Raw genomic sequence first — 26,948 nt, forward strand, 5'->3', positions numbered from 1 at the left:
GCCTGATGTCACTCTGTCTGGGTTCAAGTCCCATCATGGCCATTTACTTGCTGTGTGGCCCTTGAATGGTATCTTAACCTCTGTGCCTCAATTTCCTCATAGGCCAGACAATAAACTTAATTTCTTGACTTCGAAGAGCTGTCGTAAGAATTCAAATAGAAATTATACGTAAAATCCTTAGCAAAATGCCCAGCCCGTAGTGAGTGCTGTTAGCACTATTATTATTTTAGAATTTGGTATCTCACATAGGTCCAACTTTAAGGAGAAAGAATTGGCTGGCCATCTTGACCCCAGTATTCTGGTGGGTATCACAGCTTCTCGTTTCAGTCCTTTGCATTACACTTCTCATTGCAAATAAATAAAATGGCCGTAGAAAGTATTCATTGATAGGAACAGATTGAATCGATCATGGGCCATCCATACTCGGTATGGAATATCAGGTATAGAAATATCTTCAAATAAGGACGGTCATGTTTTCTGACCTAGAAATGCATCCCTGCTATACTAAAAAGCAGAATTTTTTTTCTTATTTCTTTTTTTTTTGGCTGTGTTGGGTCTTCGTTGCTGTGCACGGGCTTTCTCTAGTTGCAGCGAGCAGAGGCTACCCTTCGTTGTGGTGCGTGGGCTTCTCATTGTGGTGGCTTCTCCTGTTGTGGAGCACAGGCTTTAGGCATGCGGGCTTCAGTAGTTGCGGCACGTGGGCTCAGTAGTTGTGGCACACCGCCCCTAGGGCACGCGGGCTTCAGTAGTTGTGGCGCACGGGCTTAGTTGCTCCGCAGCATGTGGGATCTTCCCGGACCAGGGACTGAATCCATGTCCCCTGCACTGGCAGGCAGATTCTTAACCCTTGGGAAGATTCTTAATCAGGGAAGTCCTAAAAGCAGAATTTTTAAAGTGTAGCAGACTAGTACATGAGGCGTGACATCACTTTGTTGAGTCTATAAACATCTCTGCTTATGCTTAAGGAACCTGTGCCCCAAGCTGCCTGGACAGTCACAACTCCATGCCTGGGACTGGATGGACGAGGTGAGACCTTCACGCCTTCCTTCACATGATTCAAGAAACATGGTAGAATTATGGGCGATTTTAATTGATGTGCATTTTTAAAATAAAGTTTTTCTCTTAAGAAAAAAGTATATTGCAACTGCCTGTTGATTTGTCTATCTCCCAGGAGCCCCCGGGGGCCACGATCTTAGAGGGGGGCTGGGCATGGACCACCAGTGTGGATTAAGCTCCTACAGCACAGCAGGCCCCCTGCAGGCTGCTGGGGCCTTGACACAAGCCACACGTGCCCTCTTGCCCTCAGTGGCCCCCAGACAAAGAGGCAGGGCCCTGGGTCCCACAGGAGCTCAAAGAGAAATGGATTCAAGGTTCCTCACCTCTGCTGGGATGGGGACACTGCCTCCTTCCTCAGCTTCCGACCCCCGACTCAGCTCCGGATACACTGGCCTCCTCGTATCCCCTCCAACAACCATGCCTGCCCTTCTCCATACCTCACCAGGACCAGTTCCTCCCCATCCTTCAGGTCCGGCTCAGGGAGGTCCCCCCATCCTCTGTAATTTTCTTCTCCTACCTTCCACTCTCTGACATCATTTTATCAGCCCACTGGTTTTCCATCTCTCTCTCCTGCTAGGCTGGGGGCTCCCGGAGAGCAGGGCCACATGGTGGTCTTGTTCTCGGCTTTCTCCCCAGCACTACGTGTCTGGCCCTTAATAGGTGCTCAATAAACAATGGTGGACTAAATGAACAAACTGACCTCATATTCCCCAGTGCTCAGCCCACAGCCAGAGCTCAGGAAATGTCTGACCACTGGCCTCTCCAGCAAAAAGACCCCACAAAGAGAAATCACCGAACCCTTGCTGAAGTGTCCTTTCTGTGAACAGACTGAGAAGGAATGAGCCTGGAGTACAGATGCAGACAAGGAATCAAACTCAACCAGAGCCACTCAGCCCGAGTTCAAGATAATCCACCTCCCGATCCCTACCCCAGGTCTGGGACTTGGAAAACCTGCCCAGAACAGAAGAGGCTCAAGAAGACCAAGTCTGCTTCTCCTGCTCTGGCTGAGATGAAATAAAGGACTTCGGTCTTTCAAGCAGATGTTCGGGCAAACTTCCCCTGTCCTAAATTAACACGGGCTGGCAGCCAGCACAAAATAGGCTCTTCCAAGCCTTTACTCAGAGGCGAAGAGAAAAGAGCCAACTTCTTTGGGCAAAGAGGCTGGGTCTAGAGAAGACTTAGCAAGACTCTGCAAGAGAAAAAAAATGGGGTGGGAGGAAGCGCATGGCCCAAGTAACACCACAGCCTTTGTTTCAACTTGGCCGCAGTGCCAGGGGAACATGCCTCAATAGCCAGTGCGTCTGTGGATGGATGGCCCCTATACTTGGGTTTGCTGAGTGGATTCTCTTTGCAGGCAGCTCTTGAAACCTACGATGGAGCAAAGCAGCAGGAAGCAGCAGGGCCGGCGATGGATCCGGGCTAGAGCCTTAGCAGTCAGCCTCGTGTCAGCAACGGGCTCGTGTCAGCACTCACAGCAGAAACGCGCACGCTTTCAGGAAGAGGAAAGCAAATCCGTCCTCACTGGGGCCGTGAGCGTGCCACTGGGCTCGAGGCAAACGGAGAGGAAATCAAAGTGTCTGCTTGGGTTAGGAAACTGTGTGTGACGCTTCCCAGGCCTGGCCCTGCTTTTTAAAATTAGCTACATGAAGATGGTCGAAGTCATTTCAGTCTGCTCTTTACCACTGCTAACTAGCAGAAAAACGCATGCTCCCTGGATGCACGGGCTTAATGAGCCCAGCAGATGGGGGGATCGGGAGTGGCCCCTTAGTTAGGATCTCCCCCACCCGAAATGGTACCACTGCCCCTGTGTATTTCCTGAGAGCTGGAGCGGGGTGCCTTGATTCCCACACCTCCCCCTCTCCTCCTGCCCCGCCACTTCCTGGTGGGCTTACCTGCCCTGTCCCCCACCTGCACAACTGCAGCGGCTGCTCAGTCACCTCCCAGCTTCCACTTGTCCCCGCACCCAACCCCCAAAGACCATTCTCCATCCAGATTGCCAGAGCAACCTTAAAAATGTAAATGACATCATGACACCCCCCTGCTTAAAAGCCTCCAAGAGCTACTCGCTTTTGGAATGAAATCCAAACTCCTCGCCACGCCTACGTGGCCCAGCATGACCTGACCGCCCCCCCTCCTTTGCGACCTCTCCAGGCTTGACTGGTGTCACACTCCCGCTCACTCTCACCCTGCACCAGCCGCCTGGGTCTGCTTTCAGTTCCCCAAACACCCCAAGCTCATCCCCATGCTGAGACCCTGGCACAGGGCAGTTCCTTCTGCCCTGGACACTCTTCTGACCATCCACATGGCTCCCTCTTTCCCGCCTTTAGGGCTCTGCTCAAAGCCACCTCTTCAGGGGAAGCCCTCCCTGACTGCACTGTCCATGGTTGCCAGATTTAATAAATAAAAATACAGACGGTTCAGTTAAATTTGAATTTCAGAAAATGATGAATACTCTTTTAACTACCAGTTTGTCCCAAGCTCTGTGCCACTGCAAAGGACATACTCATACTAAAGAAATGCACTGCTTGAGATTTGAAACTAACTTAGCATCCTATATTTTTCTGTTAACTTCCAGCCCCTTTGCTCTTGCTCCTGGGACTGGTTTCCCTGTCTTCACAGCACTCGCCCTGTCTCAAAGTGACCTGCTTATAAACAAGTTTCAGACTGTCCACCCCCTGAGGGCAGGGATCTTGTACGTCATATGCCCCCAGTGCCTGGCATAGAACCTGCACACAGCAGGGGTTTAATAAACATCTGGGGAGCAACTACGGAAGTCCTGGGGGCTGAGTGACCAGAGGAGTGAGGCTAAAAGAGCAACAACAGGTCATTTACATAGAGGCCGGATTTCAGCTCATCTTTCATGCCTCCAGGGGCACCTCTTCTCAGCAATGGGCTGTCATCTCTAGATGTCCCACACCAGCTCACACAGTCATCCTGGGAACCGGGAAGTGGGAGTTTGGGACCCCACCTTCCTCTGACGTGCCCTGTCACCTCAAGGAAGTCTGCCAATCTCCCTCGGTGAGTTGGCTTCCCATCTGTAAGATGGGGCCGGGGGAGGGCCATTAGTCATGTTCCCTCCACTGTATCGGGTGTGACGGCAGGAGTCTGAAGGCTCGGGGCTGAGAGGAGGGGAGAGACCCGCCGGTGCCCGGAGGGACTCTTCTCCCAGACAAGAAACCAACACAGGCCTGCCTTCCCCACTCCCTGTTAAGTAAACTGAGCTCCCAGAGGACATATGGAAGGTCAGCTGGCATTTTCTGGGCACCTCCTATGGCCCGACACTTTCAGATCCTTGATCTCCTTTTATTGCTGAAATATCACCAACACCATTTTAGAGATGGGGAAACTAAGTCCCAAAGCACATAATATGAGGCCTATCCAGGCTTCAAGCCAAATCTGCTGGATGATCCAAAATCCAGCCTGCTGACCCCTTAAATACATACAATTTTTACTTTAAAAAAAAAAAGTATGCAACCACAACTGTAGGGGAAAAAATAATAATAACACAAGAGGGTGTCAGACCATTCATTAATAAAAGATATCATGATTTTCTCGAGGGAGGTGGAAATTCCAGCCTAATTGCAAATTACAGAACGTCTGTTGGCTCCAAGAACAATTTCTGATGGTGGAAACATTAGGACCCGAGTTAATTAGAAAACATTTCTCTGTGTCCTTTTTCAGGCATTTAAACAGCAGGATCCTTTCACACCAAAGTCTGTTCTCACAAGCAAGAGGACTGAAGTTTGGACAAATACTCAGCCCTCTGAAAATAAGACCATTTTCTCTATCTCCAGTGGGGCTCCCGAGGGGCGATCTGGCCTCTGTCTTTGGAGGAGAGCTCTGTGTCCCAGCCAGCTGTGTGTAAGGGGTGGGCTCCAGCTCCGGGGGCCAGTGACACGGTGGACGTGAGTCACCAAGGGCAAAGGTCTACAGAGCCTTAGTCATGGGCAAGCCCAGCTTGGAGTCTGACCTTTCCCAGAGGGAAGACCAAGGCAGAGAGACTCCCAGACGAGGTCAAGTGTTTCAGAAGACACCAGACCAGGTGAAGCCCAACCCACGGAGAAAAACAGGTGGGAAGAGGAGGTGTCTTCTCTAAGCGAGTTCCAATGTTTCCAGGGCACTAATTCATGGAAAAGTACTTAATTTAGCAAAAACATTTTATTTTAAGCATATGCATTTGTATTTATTAAACAAAGCTCAAAATACAACCTTTGGGAACCTCCAAGTCATAAAATGATTCACATTAGGATATGATGACTCAGTGGGAAAGAGGGAATTCCACCACCCACGCCTCCTTTCTAAAAAATCAATTTGCCCTCTCAACAGGTGATAGGGGCCTCTGCCATCAGAGTGGTCCAGAAAATCGTCCAACAAAACAAAACACAAGTTCTCTTCAAACAATTTAAGTTTCAAAGCTGAGTAATCCGAGGCGGGCAAGTTTCCAACCTACGCCCCCGCGGGACACAGAGAGCCAGGGAGCTACTTGGCTGGGGCCGGGGGCCTGAATTAAGAAAGATTTACCAGCTGAAAAATTCCAAAACCCTGTGTCATGTGGAGGAACCTTCCAAAACATTGGATCCCACCCAGGCGCAGCGAGTCGCTCAAAGCCATGGCAACCCGGTTTCCGCTGCCACATCACTTTTATTTTTGTGTCCTTAGATTTTTTCCTGTTTTGCAATGTTTTGCTGGGACCCCCGACTCCGCCTGAGGCCTGGGTGGCCGGGCGCCAGGGTTACCAGCTGAAGTCAGGAACAGCCTGGACTTCCCGGCGTGACCTTCGCCTAGAAGGTTACACATTTTTTAAATTTCACAGAATATATAAAGGCTTTTCAGCAATGACTGAAAATGGTAAATAGGAAAGATGCTGATCGTTCTGTTGGGTTCCTCTTTGTCCTCTTGGATGTGACTAGAGAGATTCCTTGGGGATTGATGATAAATGTTGCCTGGGATTCCAGCTCTGTTACCTGCTGTGAGCTGACCTGGGGCCCATGGCTTGACCTCTGTGCGCCTCAGTTGTCTCATCTGTAAAATGGGGGTAATGCACCTGCCTCTTAGGGCCAGGGTGACTATTAAAGGAGAGGACACATTCACTCAACAATACGTATAACAACCTACTAAGTGCCAGGGGCTGTTCTAGATGCGGCACATACAGCAGCAAACACCAAGTCGCCGTCCTCGGGGAAGTCTGACGTGGGAGACATCAGAGACAAGATAATTCCAGTAGAGCTGAGTACCACTGGGAAAACAGGGCAGGGCAATGGGACAGAGAGGGACAGGGCTGTGGCGGACGTTGAACAACTTCAGAGCAGTTGGTCAAGGAGGGGCTCCTTAAGAAAGTCACCCTGAGCTGAGACTTGGAGAAGTAGGAGGCCACAACCCAGGAGGAAACAGCAAAAGCAAAGGTCCTGTGACAGAAAGGTGTGTGGGGCGTTTGAGGACAGAATGAAGACGGTGTAGCTACAGCCAAAGGAGCCAGAGGGCGAGTCACAAAAGAGAGACGGGCAAGGGCCAGCACAGACGGGCTCTTGGAGGTCATTCCCATGATTTAAAATGGTAATAAAAACAATATAAGAATCATGATTATTACTGCTGCTATAAATAAGATGCCATTTTCCAAAACACCGAGCTTTTCTAACTTAAGAAACACCACGCTACCCCTCTCCTACTGTTTTTCCACCGTCCTCCAATTTGTCATCCTGCTGGAGTGGAAACTGCCAATTCCATTTCAGTCGACGGCTATAAAAAGAACTTTGGAGCTGGTGGTGCCGATGACCCAACATGGGGGCTAAGATTAGCCCAGGAGGCTGTCCACCTTTCCTTAATGTGGGAACCAGCTGGGGTTCCCCTTCCTTGGAAAACTTCAACTGTTCCACTCCGCCCCACCTCGCAGCGGCCCTGCTGGCCAAACTGTCCATGGAGATGGGAACGGGGCTGCGTTTTGGAAAAAAGAAGTTGAGCAACAGGGATTCCCCCTGCAGAAGGCAGTCCTGGGCTGGGAGGCAAGTTCTTGGGGTCAAAAGAGCAGGACTGGCTCCCTGCAAACACAAGGCAATTCCCCCCTCTGTCTGTCAGAGCCACCCGGAGCCAGATATCCCACCAGAGAAGCCCACCGCTTCTCTGAGGGCCCAGGGACACCTCAGACACCCTGGCTTGTCTGTTGGCATCAATCCAGGAACCGTATTCACCCCAGGTTCTTGTACGTTAGACACGCCACAGTCCTAAATGGACCTACCTGGCCTCAGTGACTTGCTGCAGAATTCAAGAGTCTATCTCACCACAAGATGGTTCAAGTCAGTGGCTCAGAGCAGCTAAAGGATCTTCAGACAAATTAACCTGGTTCTGAGCTTTTTCAAAGTAGAATAGCTAAATGATCAAGGATACAGATGCTTGAGCCAGGCTTCCTAGGGGCCAACCCAGCACTGCCATTTACCAGCTGTGTGATCTTCGATAAGTTATTTAACCTCTCTGTGTTCAGTTTCTCATCAGAAAATAGCTATCTTGTAGGGCTTCCATGAGGAATCAGATTGTTTATGCATATAAAGTGCTTAGAACAAGGCCTGGCACATAGTTTATTATTACTTATTCTTGTTCTTCAATGTCTCTTGGTTCCATGAGATAAAATCGTACCCATCCTTGTCTTTCCACAGCCAAGATATGATGATGATGATGAGAATAATAATAAAAGCTGACATTTAATGAGCATCTATAATGTGCCAAGCTCTATGCAAAGAGCCTAATCTGTATCATCTCATTTAATCTTCTTGTCTCTCAAGTGAAGTAAATCATCTGTATTTTACAAAAGAGGAAATATTGGCTCAGAGAGGTGACATGACTTACCCAGGATGACAAAGCTACCAAACGCAGATCATGGGTTCGAACCCAGGCCGTCTGACCTCAGAGCTATGCTGGTAACCACTGCAGCTTACAGCCTCCCAAAGTCTGCCTGCCATGCCTGCACTGGGGCAGTGTGTGTCCAATAAACAATGTCTATGGCCTAAGCAATGAGAATACTGGAGAAACCGTAAAAATAACAACAAACACTCCACAAGCACGCCCGATGTGCTGAGTGCCTGCTGCTTGCTTATGCGTTTAACTCTGGGAGGGAAAGACCGTTATTAACTCGCTCACTGGAACCTGAGGTCCAGGGAAACTGAACAACAGAACGATGCTGTATTATCTGCAGGTGAGTCCCCTAACTTCTCCACGCTTAGCCACCTGCCTCCCGCGGGTGTCCGGTTAGATGAGACAAGATGCAGAGCGCAGCAGGCAAAGGGCCCGCCCACAGACAGCGTTCAACCAGAGAAAACTATTATCATCCCTCTTCTTATTAACATGCAATTTTTCAAAGTTGAAACAGACTCTGGGTTTTCCTCCCTTGAAGAGGTAAACTGAAATTTCTTCTGAAACCAAGAGAAGGAAAGCTAGAGAGTAAATGCCTTCCAGCCATCCAGCCATCCAGCCAGCAAATACCTATTGGAGGCCCTTGAGTAGCCTCACAAGTAGCCTCACAAGCTCCCTAGACAGTTTAAAGCTGTCTGGCTCCTAACTCCACAAGGAACTTGGTAGCACCTGGCCTCCAGGCCAATCCCTGCACACTTCCAGCAGCCCCTCAAGGAGACTGCCAACCTGGACACAGAGAACAAGATGTCTATATATTACTAGCATTTCCCCTCTGCCAATAAGGTGCCTTGAAGCCATACACTTGTGAAAGTCAGCAGAAGGCCAGCAGGATGACTTGCTGGGCCTGAGGATCCGTCAGGTAATGTTTACTTGGCCATTTACATTTCATGCCCCTCTCCTGCTCAAGAACCCACCATGACTCCCTGTTACCTTACTCATGTGCAGACTAAACCAAGCCGTGTCTCTACCTGGCATCAGGAGACCTCTCTGCTCTGGGCTTCGCCTGCTCATCAAAGCACTTCCTGGTGATAACCAGCCTCTACTCCAGCCACACAGGTTTGCTCTCTGTCTCATGAGAGCCTAGTAACTTCTTGCCATGAGACTGCTGTTCTGCCGCCTGACAAAGTCTCCCCCAAAATGTATCAAGACACTTAAAAATGTGCATGCCCCTTGAATCCACGACACCACATGTAGGCCTCCACCCTAGGAAATAACAATAACAAACAGCATTAGCTAATACATATCAAGCACTTACTATATACAGTTGGCCCTCCAAATCCACAGGTTCCACATCCATGGATCCAACCAACCACAGATAAAAATATTCCAAAAAAAAATTCCAGAAAGTTCCAAAAAGCAAAACTTGAATTTGCCATTCACTGGCAACTATTTACATAGCATTTACCTGGTATTAGGTCTTATAAGTAACCTAGAGTGATTTAAAGTACATGAGAGGATGTGCATAGCTTCTATGCAAATACTACACCACTGTATACAAAGGACTTGAGCATTTGCAGAGTTTGGTATCCACGGGGATCCTGGCACCAATCTCTTGCAGATACTAAGGGACAACTGTACCAAGCATTTATGAACTCTTAATCGTATGACCACCCTATGAGGTAGAACTGCCACCATTCTCTTTATACAGAGAAGGAAACTGTTGCCCAGAGAGGTTAAGTAACTTGCCCAAGGTCCCCCAGCTAGAAAGTAGTAGACCTGGGCTTTGAACACAAGCCGACTGGCTGGAGAACATGAGTCCTTACCTAGCTGACCAAAGGAATATAGAGGATGTTCATCACTGAGTTACTTATAATAGCACAGAGTTGGAAGCAGCCTAATATCCAATAAAGGGAGAATGGTTAAATAAAGTACTGGACAACCATATGACAGATGCAATGCACCCACTTACACATCTGTGTTCCTCTCCCCTCAAGGCACCACCATAGCCCCTCAAACCCGCAGGGACTGACCAAGTGCCTTCTGAACCACTCAAACCCACCTGTCCGTCTCCCCACTGCCACAGCCTTACTTAATGCCCGTTTTTTGTTTTTGTTTTTTTTGGCAATGGCTTCACCAAACTTCTTTAAAACCATCTGCCTTCTATCATGCTTCCAAAGTGTAAGGAAGCAGTTGTCACACCCTAGTCACAGGGCCAGCCCATCTCAAGAGGAGGCTTTGTGTGAACTGGGAAGAATCACCCCTTCTCTAAGACACTCCGCTTCCTCCCATCAGAAGTTTAGTAACACACAGCTCCAGGACGTATCCAGTTTGAATGGCAGCCCCCAGAGGAGGTACCCTCATGCAGTGCAAAATCCCCACAAGTGGACAACCTGCCTGTGATAGTCTGTGGATCATCCTCAGGGCAGTAAACAAAACAGATGAACACCCCTTTGAATTAACTGGAAATCATGTCATAGGAAGAAAAAGAAAAAAAAAAAAAAAAAGCTTGGCCTAGCATCCATAACTATCAAATAAATTACATAATCTGATATTTTTCCTGCTTTTGATCACTGTCTTTCTACCATGTCCTCACTGGTAATCACATTAACAGACAGTCCATATAAGAAAGAATACACAGGTCCAATAAACAGAAACATTAAACCTCTCATAGCAAAGGAGTGCCAAGTCAAAGAAGTACCAATTCAGCAAATATTTTTTTAAATTAAAAAACATGGCACTTCTGGGATGGGGTGAAACCATCACTGACACAGTATTGGTGGAAGTTTCCAATTTGTATATTTCTGGAAGGTAATTTGAATTCTAGAAGCAATATGTATTTAAAGCTCTCAAAATGACTATCCAAAATTGCACTCTGGAATAAACCCTAAATAAACAAAAAAGATACACATGGAGACTCATATAAGAAGATTAATTAATCCTACAAGTATAACAAGATTAACTGCAGTACTATTTATAATAAAAATATAAGCAGCCAATATTTGTTGACTTACAATATACCTGGTGCCACTATAATTACCTGACATGTATTAACTCATTTAACCCTCGCGACAACCCTGTGGGGTAATAACTCTTGCTATTATCATTCTATACATAAAGAAATGGAGGCACAGAAAGGTCAGGTAATTTGCCTAAGATCACAGAGCAAGCAAGTAGCAAAGGCAGGATTTGAACCCACGATATCCAGGGCCAGAGGATGCACGATTAATCATTGTGTTGCTAGCCCTCCCTTCTTGATAACAGTAAAAAAAAAACTTAAAAGAATGTGTCTCCTGATGTGAAAATATAATTTTTTTTTTAAAAGTTAGGGGTGGGGGGCTTCCCTGGTGGCGCAGTGGTTGAGAGTCCGCCTGCCGGTGCAGGGGACGTGGGTTCATGCCCCGGTCCGGGAAGATCCCACATGCCGCGGAGCCGCTGGGCCCGTGAGCCATGGCCGCTGAGCCTGCGCGTCCGGAGCCTGTGCTCCGCAACGGGAGAGGCCACAACAGGGAGAGGCCCGTGTACCGCAAAAAAAAAAAAAAAAAAAAAAAAAAAAAGAAAAGAAAACGGGGTGGGCAAAACTTTATCATCCAACAAAACAAGCCAGGATGAGTTGAAATACATTATAACACACTCATGCAATGGTGAACCGTATCGATATCAAGATCCCTGGAGACAAGGGAAATTTCTCATGGGAAGGAGAGCAGGATAGGAAACTCTACACAATGGGATCCATCCCCCAAATCAATGTCACTGGAAAGAAAAAGATGGTCACTTTTGTATGGCCCTCAGAAGGCCCCCTGACCTGTGGTCTTCTCGGTAAACACGACTTTGGACTCGGCCGTGAAGTTCTGTCCCGTGAGAATCATCTGCTGGCCCCCGTAGACCAGGCAGCTGTCGATGTCTTGTCTTTCCACCATGGGCAGCTCATGGGCGGATCGCTGGGCTGCGGGCGAGAGAAAAAGAAGACACTGTGATGACAGGAGACGCCCATGCAGAATCGTCCAGTGATTTCACGGGAACGGGACACAATGCACTCTGCCCACCTTTGTCACTTGTTGTCATTGCAAACATGGAAGCCTCACCCCTGGCAACCAGTGACTATGCAAATGTTATGTTCTCGTCAAAATGCTCCAAGTAATTTGGGCTAATTTTCTCCTAACAACACGTTTCATTTTCATGAATCAAGAGACAGATGCCTGTTCTCCTTTTAGGGAGGAAAGGAGAGTAAGAATTTGATTTTTTTTTTTTTTTTTTATAAAAGGATGGGCAAATCGACTTTTTTGTAAGAGATTTCCTTTGCTAGAATGTCCTCTCTTCTCCTGCACTTGATGTCAGCAACACGCGAAGGGCTCACGGATGTAAACTTTAGGACCTGATTCCTAAAGGTTCAGATGCCTTGGCCTTGGAGTTCGTTTGCCATCCTGAACATGATTTGCCCCCATCACTTCTCTGACCATACTTCCCAGAACTCCCCCTTGCTCACTCTGCTCCAGTCACACTTCTAGAATGTTCTCACCATCTCTCAAACCTACGTAGCATGCTCCTATCTTTCAACGTCTGCCCTTTCAAGTCCTTCTCTCTGGAAGGTTCTTCCCTGATTACCCGCATGGCTGCCTTCCTCACTTCTTGCAGGTTTCTCCTCAGATGTCACCTCCTCAGAGCAGCTTCCTTACCCCAACCCTTCCACTCTCCCCCTCAGAGTTAAAACAGCAGCACCCACCCTCTCTCCATCTGTCTGGCTGTGTCTCTCCCTCTTTCCCCTTTATCCTGCTTAATCATTTCCAAAGAACTTTCCACTTTCAGACGCACTACATGTAGCTTTACTGGTTCATTTGTCTTTTGTCTCTTCCCCACGAGAATATGAGCCCAGGAGGGAGGAGCGTTGCTTTGTGCATGCTGTGAGCCCAGGGCTGGGGACAGTTCCTAGGACTTAGCAGGGGATGCCTGAGATGGATGGATGCAAGTATTGATAGATGGAAGGAAGGCAGGAAGGAAAGAAAGAGAGAGAGAGAGAGAGAGAGAGAGAGAGGGAGGGAGGGAGGGAGGGAGGGTTGATGGATGGATGGATGGAGATACGTATGGATACAGATGTGTCTCAATATTATTATCTTGACACACATATATATATCGATATCTCTACATATCTGCACCTACATCTTCATCTGTATCTTCCATGAGGAATGGCACAGCTTGAGTGTTTAACCACAATGACATACTTGAATGTTCACAGTAACCTTCTAAGGAAAGAAGCACTAAAATTATTCACCTTTGGGGAGCAAACTAAAGCCTAGGAGAAGTCAGATGGGGTGACGCTTAGATTTGACCCCTCCAGAACTGGTTTGTCCAGCTCCAGAGCCCCATCTCCTAGCCCCTCCGACCAACCAGTTCTTCTGAAGGTGGGCTGCAGGAAAGAATGAAGACCCTCTCCAGATGCCTTTCCTGGGCAGGGTGAGAAATGGGTCCCATCCAGCATGAGGGACCATCTCCTCGGCCTCGCCTTGGCAGTGTGGGCCGAAGAGGCCGGCCCTCCCTGGGTGAGTCAGCCTGAGCTCCTGGCCTTCCTCCCAGAGCCCAAGAACTGGGCAGAGGGCCAGCCCTTTCCGTGCCAGGGGCCTGCGGACCTCCCCATCCGGGAGCCGGGGACGCAGCCACGTGAGGCCCGAGGCTCAAACCCAACCCTGTCCTCCTGGCTGGCCTGGGCCTCCAGGTCCAGCACCCCCCTCCCTTCGGCCCCGGAGCCACGTTGAAATCAGTCCCTTCAGGAGCAGCCACACATTTGGTGACATTTAAGGAGTCTGCTGGACCAGACGCTGGACCAGACGCTCCCAGACACTTGACGTTGAAAATGCAGCTGGATGACTCTCAGTGATGGCCCTGCCGGTATCTTCCCATCCCAGGCTCAGCCCAGGCTCTCTGTTCCCAGGGCCCCACCAGCCAGTGCGGTTCTAAGGGGCTGCCAGCTCAGAGTACGTATTAAAAAGGCCTCTCTGCAGAAGCTGCTAATTTCTCCCACATGGGCCAGGTTATTAAGCCTTTCTTTCAACAGAGGAGTTTTGTATGACTTCCTAATTGAGCTGCCACCAATGGGGATTTACTAGCAGTGAAAGCAGCAGCCACACCGCCTAGAAGAGCAGGTCCCGGCTTTTAAGATCTGCCTTTGATGCGTCTGGGGGGCCAGTGGGGGCTTTTGGTCCCAGGGATGGGTGGGGAGGCGGCAAGAGCCACCCTTCCCATTTTGCAGGTGGAAAGCCTGAGTCATGGCTCCTGGGCAAGCCGGCCAAGGGCTCCCAAGCCAGCGAGGCCGGGGACTGGACGTGGCCATGAGCTCTCAGCAGTGGGCGGGAGGCTGGGCTGGACGGCTGCTCCGTGAATCACTGTGCATTGCTGTGAACACAACTCGGCTATTTCCTGAAGCAAACTCATTGCTTCTCCCTCCACAGCCTCACAGTTTCAAGCAACTAACTGATTCTCCCTTTGCCAAGTCTGCATTTCCTGCTCCTTCCCCTTACTGAAGGAAAACTGTCTTTTCTAATGAAAATTTAAAGAGTCCAGTCCGGCTTCCCGTAAGCTCTTATCTGGACTCCAGTCTTGCAACTCGAAGTGTGGGCCGAGCACATCAGCATCAAGGGAAGGGGGGGCGGTATTATTAGAGGTGCAGAACCTCGTGCCCCACCCCAGACCTACTGAACCCACATCTGCAGCTTAACAAGGAATCCACGTGATTCTTATGAACTATCAAGTCTGAGAAGAACTGCTTAGTGCTGGCTACACATGAGAATCAGCTGGGGAGTTGAAACAATAATGACCCCCCTGGCCCTAATTCCACCATTTTACAGACAGAAAGACAGATGCTCAGAACTCGGCTTCATGGAGAGGCAGCTCCTGCCTGGGTGAGGCTGTCGTGTTGGAGGGTCCTCAGTTCCAGCTCAAGTCCCCACCAGGTGATCCTTGCACAGGGCTTCCCAGCTCTAAACCTCACTTTTCCCATCTGAAAAATGGGGCTGTTAGCAGACCCATCTCACAGGCTGTTGTGAGGGTTAAATGGGAGAATTCACAGAAAGTGTACTTGGCTCAATAAGTACCGGCCAGTATGGTGAACAACACGAAGAGCTGTAGCTCCTTGAGCAGCTGCCCTGTGCTCAGCGCCAGGAACCACTGTTGTCTTGTCTTAGCTATTTCACCAAATAAGTACGGACCGTGTCCACGTGTTTACACACAGTACTGCTCTCTTCACTGCTGTTCTTGGTGGATCCCGACCCAAAACCCAGGTTTCTTGGCCCTGAATCCCAGCATTCTTCAAAGGGAGCTTCCCAGGTCACCTGCAGCCGAATCACCTGGTTGGGGGAGGTGCTTAATAAAAATGCAGCTCCCCAGGCCACACCCCCAACACCCCCCCCCCCCGAATCTCCTAGAGGAGCCTGGACATTTGCATTTAAACAATCTTTCCAGGCAACATGTTACACACATTCTGTTTGACAGCCAGGTCTCACACTTAAGAGGCCACCTGAGGACAAGGAGAACTCCTCCAGGGGAGGACCCCGCATCCTCAGAGAGCCCAGAAGCAAAGCAAATGAATCCAATTAGCCTCTGAAAGAGGAACTGAAGACAGGCAAACAGCAACCAGAACTACCCTCCTGGGGTCCACTTCCTTCTCTCTCTCTGATGCAGCCTCCAACGCCTAGGGCTACTAATTGGGGTGACGCGGTCCAGGACCTATAGGAGGGCTCTCCGCAAGCCCACTGGGCCCCCCAGGCCTGAACCACCACCCGCAGCCGTCCCCACCGAGTCCCATTCGGCTCTTCAACCATTGGAGATTCCAGACCCTCCAAACCCCAAACCCTGCAGTGTTCTAACCAAACAGGGGGCCGCCAGCTTAAAGCCAAGCCCACGGCCCAGGTCTCACCTGTGGGTGGAGGCTAGACCCTCAGCTCTGGCTTAAGTATCAAGGTGGCCCGCGAAGCCAGGAGACTACCTCAGGCTTCCCTCCTGCCCCTGGATTCTGGCACGTCATAAAGTGGCTTGGGGCTCCTACGTTTTATGAGCTCTGAATCAACAGGGCGCTGTTGGTTTAGCCAGTTTGGGTGTTTACTTTCACTAGCAACAGTGGCTGATTGGGAGCGGAGCCGGGGGTAAAGGCTCAGAGAGGGAAATTCACACCGGGCAGGGGTCCTCCAGGTCAGCCTGGACAGGGGACTGTCTGCAATTTGCCCTGTCACAAGGCTGCCTGGCCAAGAATGATGATCTACCCAAGAACCTCAGGAGAGAGGCGGGAGAAGCTGGTCAGGGAAATTTGGTTGTGCAGAATGGGTGGGTTCTGCTAATAACAGCGAATAATTACAGCTGCCATAGAGAGTGCCTTGGATTCCAGCACTTTTTATATATGTTTTTGTTTATATTATAAAGCACACACATGAAGAAGCAATTTACGGTCATGGGTCAAAGTAAGGATGCTGCCACGTGAGAGCCTGAGTTCGAAGCCCAGCTCGGTGACATCCAAGCTTTGGGACCTTGGGCAAGTCATTTAATCTCTCTGTGCCTCTGTTTTCTCATCTATAAAATGGGACTCATCATAGGGCCAACCTCAGAGAGCGGTTTGCGGATTAAATGAGCTAATGCACAGGAAGTGAGTGGCACCTCATCAGGGCTCAATGAATGACCGTTGCGTTTATTTTTTATTGCTAAACTTCATGAGACCACAAGCAGGAATGATTCCCATTTTGGAGGTGAGGGCGCTGAGTCTCCCAAAGGAGAAGTCACATGCCTGAGAGCTCACAGCTATGTAAGGCAGACAGGCAGAACTTGAACCCAGACTGTGGGATTCCCCTACCCAGAGGGACCCCTTTTTAGTAAAATGGAGAAGGACCCACTGGGAAAGCCGCCAGCCAGCCCGCACCAGGAGGAGAGCCCCCTTCAGTCTCACTCTGGCCCAAGCACTGACCACCCCCCATCCCAGCTGCTGTAAACGCTTCCTGTCTGTACATCAGGGCCTGTCCTTGGCTGTGAGCCTGGCCCGGCTGAGCCAGGCCTGGTCCAGAACATGGTGCTAACTCAGGCCTCGCCTGGGAGGGGCCGGGAGCAGGGCCGGCAGACTGGCCCCTCAGGCTCCCTCGGACCCCGCCATGGCCACTGATGGGTCGTCCCTGGGAAGCGGGAGGCTGGGACAGAGGAACCCAATTCTCCCCAAGTATGGGGCTCACCTCTGGGAGGGACCTGTCAGCATTCACGGCACGGGACTGGGGCACAGTGTCTGCAAATGCAGGGGGTCCGCAGTGCATGAGACCACCTGCCAGTTCTGACCTCAGGGGATCTCAGCTTCCTCATACGGAAAAAGGAGCACAAACAGCGGCCCTGAAAGACTGGTACCTCTCGTCCAATCCCCACGGTGCTGGGTCCATAGGAGGGGCTCTTATTCTTCTCCATTCCAATACATTACCAAGGAGCCCCCGCAGAACATTCCCACATATCTCCAGTAACCAAGACCCTTCCAGGGGGCTCCATGAATCTCCATTTGACTAATGAGCTCCCTGGTCACTGGGGGACCCAGGCAGCCCAGACAGAGAAAAGGACATGGGTTTTTAACCCCCAGCTCTTGCCCCTTCCCTTGCCAGCCACGTGACTCTCAAATCAGTCAGCCCTTCTGAACCTCAGCCCGCTAGATATAAGCTCAGAGTCTTTGAGTCTTCCCAGGCTACGATGAGGGTAGAAACAAGTTAATAGACGTGACAGTTGGGGGCAGATGGCACTTGGCAGCTCTTCAATAAAGGGGAGTTTTGCCTCCCCAGCCCCGCCAAACTAGCTCAGTAAAAGGCCATAATCGCAGGGTCAGGTAACCATATCAATCAGTGGAGAAGCCACCCCAATCCTGGGCTCCCCAAAAACTCAGGTTTCCTGTAATCGCCACCCAGCCAACCCACAGCACCAGACAGATAATCATCTAAGCTCCTCTTAGCAGCAGGGCGTGCGGCTTGCTGCCAGCTTGCCTGAAACAATTAGCGTTTGTTAAACTCCCACACCTACTGCTGCCTGGGCTGTGGGCTCTCGGCAGTGACAGAGTGGCAACCAGAGGTATGTAACGTCTGCTTTGCAGAGCTACAGGGAGGGCTGCAAGTGGGAAAGTATGAGACATACCAGAAGAGAGGCACTGGGGTTATTCTACTGTACTGAGATAGGTACTACTACCATCCCCATTTTACAGATGAGAAAACTGAGGCACAGAGTGCTAAGTAACTTGCCCGGGACTAAACAGCTAGTAAGTGGCAGAGGCAGGATGTGAACCCAGAACCACAGTCCTAACCATCACCCTAACCCTGCTTCTTCCCATCATGTTGGTTTTCTGATGTTTCTGAATGTAGTCCCTTAGTCATTGCTTAAAAGCCACCTTAGAGAGCCGGGGCGGACAAAGGCCTGGCCTTCCTGCCCTCTGCCCAAATTTCACCCAAGATTTACTGCTACAGGGTCTCGAGGGAGACAATCCATTGCAGAGTGGTGGGAGGGTGCCCACAGTTCCCTAAGGGTCGCTGATCTGGTCTCCAGTTTATATGAGATGACGTCACCCTTTGGAGTTCTGGCCCAAATTAGTCTGTCACTCGTGATGTAGCTCAACCTTGGTGTCCTGGGATCCAGCCCGACATGGTCGTCACAGTTGGCCTGGCCCCTTACTAGCTGTGTGATCACAGGCAATTAGTTTAACCTCTCTGTGCTTCAGTTTTCCCATCTATAAAATTGGAACAGATGCTGAGTTCCTGGTGTCCTCACAATGATTTAGCAGCAACAGAGAAAGTGCTCGACATACAGCAGGTGACTGATAATAGTTCCTTGTCCTTTACCTCTTCCCCCCTCATGTCCCCCTCATGTCCTTCCTTCCTTCATTTGGTCTTCAAGTATTTATTAGCATCTACTATGTGCCAGGCACTGTGCTAAACAAGTTTTAGAATATAAATCACATCATGCCAGTCCCTTATGTAGAATTCAAGGCTTCCTGTTTCACTTAGAATAAAATCCAAAGTCCCCTGCTTCCTCTCAGACCTCACCTCCTACGCCTCTCCCTACCCCTGTCACTCCACACTGCCTCCCTGGCTGCCTTTCTGTTCCCTGACGATGCCAAGCTTATCCCTGCCTTAGGGCTTTGCACCTGCTCTACCCTCCAGCTGGGCCATACTCCCCCGTCACTCAGGTCCAGGTTAACAAGCCACCTCTTCAGAGAGGTCTTCCCTGATCAGAATGACTAAGGTTGCTGCTCCCCCACCCCCAAGTCACTAACACATGATCTTTGTTATTTTCATCATGACAGTTAGCTCTGTGTGAAATGATGTCTCTGCCTGCTTGTGGACTGTGGGTTTTCCCCACCAGAATGTGACCTCCATGATGGCCACGACTTTGGTTTGTTCACTGCTGGATCCCCAGTTCCTAGTACTATATAATGCACTCCAAATATATTTTTAATTAAAAGAATAATGTTAAGGGGCCTGTAAGAATTATGTGGGTCGTTTTGGCTTCTGGAAGAAGCAGATGGGCAAGAGAGCATCTCTGATTTATGAAGCAAAGCAAAACCAATTTGCCTGTCTGATCTAATTCTAAGGATTTCCATAAAGCACTGCTGTGTGGTCCCCCACCTTCCACGTCAGACTTAGGAGAGTGTAGTGGAGGAGTAAAGGGGAGGTGTTGAGGCAGGGAACAGTCTTCGGCTGCCTAAGCTCTCACTTTCAGAAAAAGGCATAGGAAACAACTGAATTTCCATATGGAAAACAATGGAACTGGACCCTATCTCACACCATACGCAAAAATTAACCTGATATGGTTAGTTTGTATCCCTAAACCTAAAAGCCAGAATCAAAAAGCTTCTAGAAGAAAACAGAAGAGAAGATGTCTGCTATCTTCAGATAGATGGAGATTTCTTGGGAGAATATAACGAGTAATCATCCCAAAAGAAAAGAAAATAATAAATTAGACTTCATCAAAATAAAATATTGATGTTCTTAATAAGACACAGTTGAGAAAATAAATAGGCAAGCCACAGACTGGGGGAAAATATTCATAATACATAAATCCGACAACAGGTTCATACCCAATGCAAAAAGAACTACTGTAGATTAACAGTAAAAATATGAGTAACCCAATAAAAAGTGGGCAAAAGCTCTGAACAAACACTTCACCAAAGAAGACACAGCATGGCCAATAAGCACAAAGATTAGGGCTCAGCATCATTAGTCTTTAGGGAAATGCAAATTATGGGTTATGCACAATGAGATACCATTTTACTCACTGTAATGGCTACAATTAGAAAGACTGACAAAGCCAAATATTAGTGAGCAAGTGGAATTCTCAGACACTCTTGTACATACAGAGTGTAAAACGATTTGGAAAATACATAAATTGGAACATATGTTTTTTTCCCCGTGACCCAGCAATTCCATTGCCGGGTATTTACCCAAAAGAAATGAAAGCATCTGTCCACAAAGGCCTTGAAGGGGAATGTTCATAGCAGCCTTATTCATGATCCCCAAACCCCAGAAACAACCCAAATGTCTATCAGTGGTAAATAAACAATAGTTATATTCATACAATTGAATACTGTTCAGCAACAACAAAAAAAGAAGGAACCACCAAATCACCCAATCACAGTGATGGATCTCAAAAATATCATGCTAGGTAAAACAAACCAGACACGAAAGAGTCCATACTGTACTATTCCATTACATGAAGTTCTAAAATGGGGAAAGCTCATCTATGGCTACAGAAATCAGAACAGTGGTTGCCTGTGTATGGGGCTGGGGAGGGGGCACTGGCTGAGGGGTAGGAGGAAACTTTCAAGAACGAAGGGAAACGCCCTGTATCTTGTTTTGAGTGGTGGTCACACTGGTGTATACAATTGTCAAAACCACTGAACAGAAGATTTACGGTCTGTGAAATCTAGTGTATCTTAATTATACTGTGGTAAAACACATTTATGTCACGAAAAGGGAGAGACTGAAAACACCATGTGAGAAAAGCCATTTTCTAGTCCACACCTCATACCCATGCCCCCAGTTCCTGCAAAACGAGCAAAGTGAATTTACACTCTGTGCTCTGAGTGGGCAGGGCTCGGTGGGAAATTGCTCTAGGTGTTTCCTGAAATGTGATGAAGAGAGGCCCCTTTGCAGGGCAAGGAGAAAACCCAAGGAAAGTTCTCACGGGAGAAGGCATCTGCCCCTGGGGACACATCCACTCTGTCTCGTGGCTGCCTCTCTCTCCTGCTGGGCAGCCTGGGGACACTGTTTTCACACTTTCATTTTTTTCAACAAACATTCTAGAGACAGTTGCTATGTGCCAGGCCCTGGCTAACACCCACTGGTCCCTAACCTTACCTAAGAGAGATTGATAAGTAAATTGGGTGTCAGTGCACAGAGAGGGGACCCTATACCCTGTGGGGTGAGGGCAAGCTTCCTCCTCGAGGGGCCATCTAAACTGGGGCCTTGGATAAGGAGGGGTTAACTAAGCAACTGAAGGATGCGGGCACCCCACCTCCCAGCAATAGGTCTCTAACTCTGCCGCATGTCAGAAGCACTAGGCACCTCTGAAGTCTCTGGGTTTAGGCCTCAATGCAGACCAACTGAATCAGAGTTTCTGGGGAGGTATTCAGGCATCATATTTTTTCTTAGAAGTCCCCAGGTGATTCCAACATGCAGCTAAGATTGTTCTGGATGGAGGTGACAGCACAGGCAGAAGCCTAGGAGCCAGAGGAAGATGCCCGTGGATTTGGGAATTGCGGAGCAGAGAGAAGAGTGAAGCCGAGAAATGCAGCTGAGGAGGTGTCGTGGGTTGAACTGAGCCCCCATCAAGACTTCCTGCCCACCCAGAACCTCAGAATGTGACCTCATTTGGAAACAGGGTCTTCAATGATGTGAATAAGGATGAAGATGAAATCATCCTGGATTGCGGGGTCCTAAACCCCATGAGAGTGTCCTTAGAGGAGACAAAAAAGGGCACACAGAGAAGGCCACGTGAAGATGGAGGTAGAGATTGGAGTGATGTGTCTACAAGCCAAGGAATGCTGGTGATCACCGGCCACCACCATAGGAGAGGGGCCTGGAACAGACTCTCCCTCAGAGCCTCCAAGAAGGAACCAGTCCTGATGACACCTTGATTTCGGGCTTCTGGCTTTCGGATCTGTGGGAGAATCAATTTCTATGGCTGGAAGGCTCCCAGGTGGTGGTAATTGGCTTCACCAGCCCTGGAAACTCGCACAAGAGGGAAGCAAGGGTTCCACCACCACAAGGGAACTTGGAGGTGAAGCTGAGAGCTCTCAGAAGCCCAGGGGGTAAGGAGAACTGTCCCATTCCAAGGGTCCCAGACGAGGAAAGGCTGCCCACAGCTGTGACCGTGTGCAGGGTCTCTGTTGGGCAAGACAAGGGTGTTGCCTTCTGACCTCTTCCACGTTTTCCTCCAAGTGGGAGGAGGGTGGGGCAGCCTCCAGAGCTTGGGAGACCAGAGAAGGTTCAAAAGAGTCTCTGCTGAGAATAGGGGAGGGAACTCAAAGGACCTCCCTGGCAACACTGAAGATCCGCTGGAAATAGAAAACTAGAAACATGGGGCGTCCCTCTGTGCACAGGTGAGATTTGACCTTGGGCACACTGGCCTATAAATAAATAGAAGAAATCTGCCTTTCTAGCAAGTAACTCCACTTTCCAAAGAGTGGCCTCCAGTAGCTTGTTCAAGACTTTTCTACTAGATTCTGAGAACTCAAACCTTGATCCCTGAGACGTCACGTAAAAGACATCTCCAAAGTAAATAAGTTAGCCTTGCAAATAAGCACCAGCCCACTGAGTGTTTTTCTTACCAACCTATCTTCCCCAAGGGGTGTACGTGAAGTCAGTGAGTCAACAAATATTTATTGTACACATACTGTGTTGATACATGTCACAGACTAATTTGTCAACAAATATTGAATATCTCCCTAAGGATCAAACAAACAGTAATTCAATTAGTCCATAAATATTTATGGAACTGCCAGGCACTGATCCAGGAAAACAGAACAAAGGAGGAGATAAAAATGACAGAAGGCTCTGCCTTCCCTCTTTGAGAGGGAAAGCGACCCATCGGTAGCTCCACTTGGTATTGCCAGAAAGGCTGGTGTTGTAGAAACCAAAGGAAGCTATTTCACAGAACTAGAAAGTTGGAGACTCTGCCTCCGCTACCTACCGAGTAAAAATGAGTAAATCACTTTAACAAGAAATCACCTTACCAAGAAAGTCTCAGTTTCCTTATCTGTCAAAGCACAGTAGTTGAATCAGCCAAACACTTTTTTTTGGGGGGGGGGGGCGGTACGCGGGCCTCTCACTGTTGGGGCCTCTCCCGTTGCGGAGCACAGGCTCCGGACGCGCAGGCTCAGCGGCCATGGCCCACGGGCCCAGCCGCTCCGCGGCATGTGGGATCCTCCCGGACCGAAGCACGAACCCGCGTCCCCTGCATCGGCAGGCGGACCCTCAACCACTGCGCCACCAGGGAAGCCCCAAACACTTTTTTATAAGAATAGGAAAACAAAACAAAAAAAACTGCTGTGTTCAAAGTTCAAACAACTTTTAACACCCTGAGGATCTTGCTGGAGGTGCATGCAGGCAGTGATGATCCTTAAAGTCTCAGATTGACAGGAGACAGAATGACTTCAAGGACCCAAAGATGGAGAGGAACAGGAGCTCCTATAAATGGTCCCTCCTGAGGCCTTCTCATCCCCACCTTGCTACAAACCACAGCCCCATCCTGGAGACTGAGTCATTTGCCAGAAAGGCAAGACCTTATCTTCTCAAAATCCCCCAAATCACTGAGGAAGAGCCTGAGTTTCCTTCCCCAAATGTCTTGAGATGTTCAAAACCAAGACCAGGGTGGGGCAGTCACCGCGACTAAGCATTTGAGGGACAGGGGTGGGGTCTGCTGGGCAGAGGAGGGGAATTCCTCCTCTGTTTCTGTGATGATGTTTTTCAAACACTTGTTTTCCTTTGTTGTCTGCTGTGGGGGCCTTCCCCTCTAACTTCAGAGCACAAACTCACCACCACATTCAGCCTGGTCCTCATCCTGACTCACCAGCCTGGAAGAGATCCCAGGCCTCCTTCATCCTTTTCCAAAGACCAATCAAGACCAAGTTCTGGCTTCTCTACCAAAGAGGGTCCACCCTCTCCTCCTGCTGGCTGAAGGCCAGTCTTCCTCAATGCTTTTTGCATAAAATATTCATACTTTTCCTTTCCTCATTAGTGTCTGATTAAGACTACCTCTGATGAATCCAAGCCAGGTGCAGTTCTCAGCTGACCGACAGAGTATTTTGACTTTGTTGTCGCTTTTTTAAAAATCAGGAGATTATTGGTTTATCTTAAAAAAAAAAATCAGGGGCTTCCCTGGTGGCGCAGTGGTTGAGAGTCTGCCTGCCGATGCAGGGGATGCGGGTTCGTGCCCCAGTCCGGGAAGATCCCACATGCCGCAGAGCGGCTGGGCCCGTAAGCCATGGCCGCTGAGTCTGTGCGTCTGGAGCCTGTGCTCCGCAACGGGAGAGGCCACAACAGTGAGAGGCCCGCGTACCGCAAAAAAAAAAAAAAAAAAAAAAATCAGATTTGGCCACACTGAGTCGACACTCCCACATGGAAACACTGGCTGGATTTGGGTAAGAGCAACCCATTTAGGTGGGGAATGTGCCACCCTGGTCCCCAGTCTCTACCACTACTACCCACCCAACCCACTCCACTCATGTCCACGACCTCCCTCGTCTCTGCAAGTAGCTGATTTTGTGACACCTAATTATGGTAAAATGTCCAGTAAAAAGGGGACAAAAAACCCTGAAACATAACTGAATATGCAACATTACTGTAAGAGCACAAAAATAGTCTTAGAAGAACGGGACTTTTTAAAACTAATAAAAACAGCTTTTGTTTCTGGAACAATGCTGACTTCTTTCTTTATGCTTTTAAAAATGACCTCTAAACTCTCCGAAGTTGAGCAGACAATAAGCTTTGTCACATCTAACTACAAAATCCAACAACAAACTTGCCCAAAGTACCTAAGAATGATCTCCAAGTGATTTCTTCTTTTGAAGCCTAATGTAGCTGGGCCAAGTCTCTGCTCAGAGACCTTCCAAACAGCAGATCTTGGCCACTCTGTACTGGATTCTGAAAATCTTCTGCAGCTTTGTGTGGGTTAGCTGACACCAGGCTGTAAGCTCACTGAGGACAGGGAAAACATCTTGCTCATCTGCAGGCCCCCAGCACAGCACCAGACACTGAGCAGATTCTCAGTAAACACCCAGGGATGGGCTGAGGGTGATGGGGACGTGTGGCTCCTGCATGCCAAAGCTCCTGCTCAAATCCCAGCCCTGCTGAGACAAGTTACACTACCCCTCATCTCTCTCCCTCCTCTTCTCTAAAATGGGCATCATGACACCAGCTATTGCCAAGGACTGCTGTGAGTATTTAAAGAGTACTACACACTGAGCACTTAGCCTAGCGACCAGTGGAGTCACAGTGCAGTAAGCGAGAGCCACCGTGATATATTATTATTCTATTGAAAGAAGAGAAGAGGAAAAAGGGACTTCCCTGGTGGCACAGTTGATGGGACTCTGCGCTCCCAATGCAAGGGGCCCAGGTTCGATCCCTGGTCAGGGAACTAGATCCCACATGCATGCCGCAACTGGGAGTTCGCATGCCACAACTAAGGAGGCTGCCTGCCGCAACTAAGACCCGGCGCAACCGAACAATTAAATCTAAAAAAAGAAAAAGAGGACACTAAGTACAGTGAACTCACTCCAACTGCATCTACCCTTTTTTGAGACCAGCACAACACTTATACATTTCAAATCTTCTAAACCAAGCTGTAGGCTACTTATCAGCCATATTATTTTTGACAGTAAACCCTCCACAAGTAAATAGAAGCAGAGAGAAACCCTGAAATGTGCTCTGGCCCCTTTGGTCATCTTGGGCCACCGTTGACCCCTGTGAGTCACACATTCCTGCTGGGTACCTTGCCCAGGCTACACTGCCCAGGGTCACATACAGTGCACTTGCCAAAAACCGACCCTGCCCAGAACCCAACTTACAGCACTCGATGGGGTTAGATGCTGTCTGCAAGGAGACGACCCTTCCGCTGGACTCTGGAATGTGCACTCGGAACACCAGCCTCACCCGCGTGTTCTTCCTCCCGATGTCCGTCTCGCCTTTCCGCAGCTCAATGTCCGCATTCCGAAGCTTCAGGATCCCCGCACAGTCAATGCTGCCGGAAAGTCAAGAACCCCACTGACAACTGACCATCTCGGGGAGCAGGAAAGGTCACCCACAAGGGGGGCGGGGGATGGCAATACACGGATAAATTTTTCAGCCAGGAATTTAAACCAAAATGGGGGTAAAACACAAAGTAATTAGCAAAATCCCCCAGTGGAAATCACCTCTCTAGGGAGATTCTGCAGGCTCACGTTTCTACCCTCAAAAGTACCTGAAAAACTCAAATGTGCAACTGGGAAAAATTGATTATGGACTATGTAATAGTAAGAGTAGTAATATGGACATTAAATACCTTGAATTTGATAAATGTACCGTGGTCATGTAAGAGAGCATGCTTGTTCTTAGGAAATGCACGCTTAAGCATTTAAAAGTAAAAAGGCATGATGTCTGCAACTAACTCTCAACCGGTTCAGGAAAAAATAAAGAGAGGGGGAGAAAAACAGTAATAAAGCAAATGCAGAAAATGTTAACAATTGGTAAATCTGAGCGAACAGTGTCACAGGAGTTCTTTGTACAATTCTTGCAGTTTTCATGTTTGAGATTATTCTCTAATAAAGTTTTTTAAACTCCAACACACGGGTGCAATGTTTCCCACATTTTAGCCATATGCATATCAGCTCTGTGAGGTTAGACCTATCTGCATAGTTGTTTAATAATTTTAAGTCAAATAAATGTATAAATGTAAAAAAATTTAGCCTCAGCCCAAGCAACATAAACCAAAGATGCGTAAGTATTCTTCCTCCCAATACATATGAAAAACATCTAGGTCTAGAACTTTTAAAATGGAAACTTTTAAAACAGAAACCTCTGTGGGTCCTT

General features: G+C 48.8%; 1 protein-coding gene across 4 annotated transcripts in view; it reads right to left on the reverse strand.

The window, feature by feature from the left end:
- The window catches only part of NFATC2 (nuclear factor of activated T cells 2), a gene marked incomplete at both ends in the record, with an annotated part of 155,212 nt that overhangs the window by 49,377 nt on the left and 78,887 nt on the right, over positions 1-26,948 (reverse strand). For all 4 annotated transcript variants that reach the window (XM_079719838.1, XM_079719836.1, XM_079719839.1 and 1 more), the window contains 2 exons: positions 11,699-11,839; positions 25,949-26,121. In XM_079719838.1, the coding sequence (XP_079575964.1) occupies positions 11,699-11,839; positions 25,949-26,121 (314 nt within the window). The remainder of the gene's footprint in view (positions 1-11,698; positions 11,840-25,948; positions 26,122-26,948) is intronic.

Source organism: Hyperoodon ampullatus (genome assembly GCF_949752795.1).
Source record: "Hyperoodon ampullatus genome assembly, chromosome: 14".
Classification (NCBI taxonomy): domain Eukaryota; kingdom Metazoa; phylum Chordata; class Mammalia; order Artiodactyla; family Ziphiidae; genus Hyperoodon; species Hyperoodon ampullatus.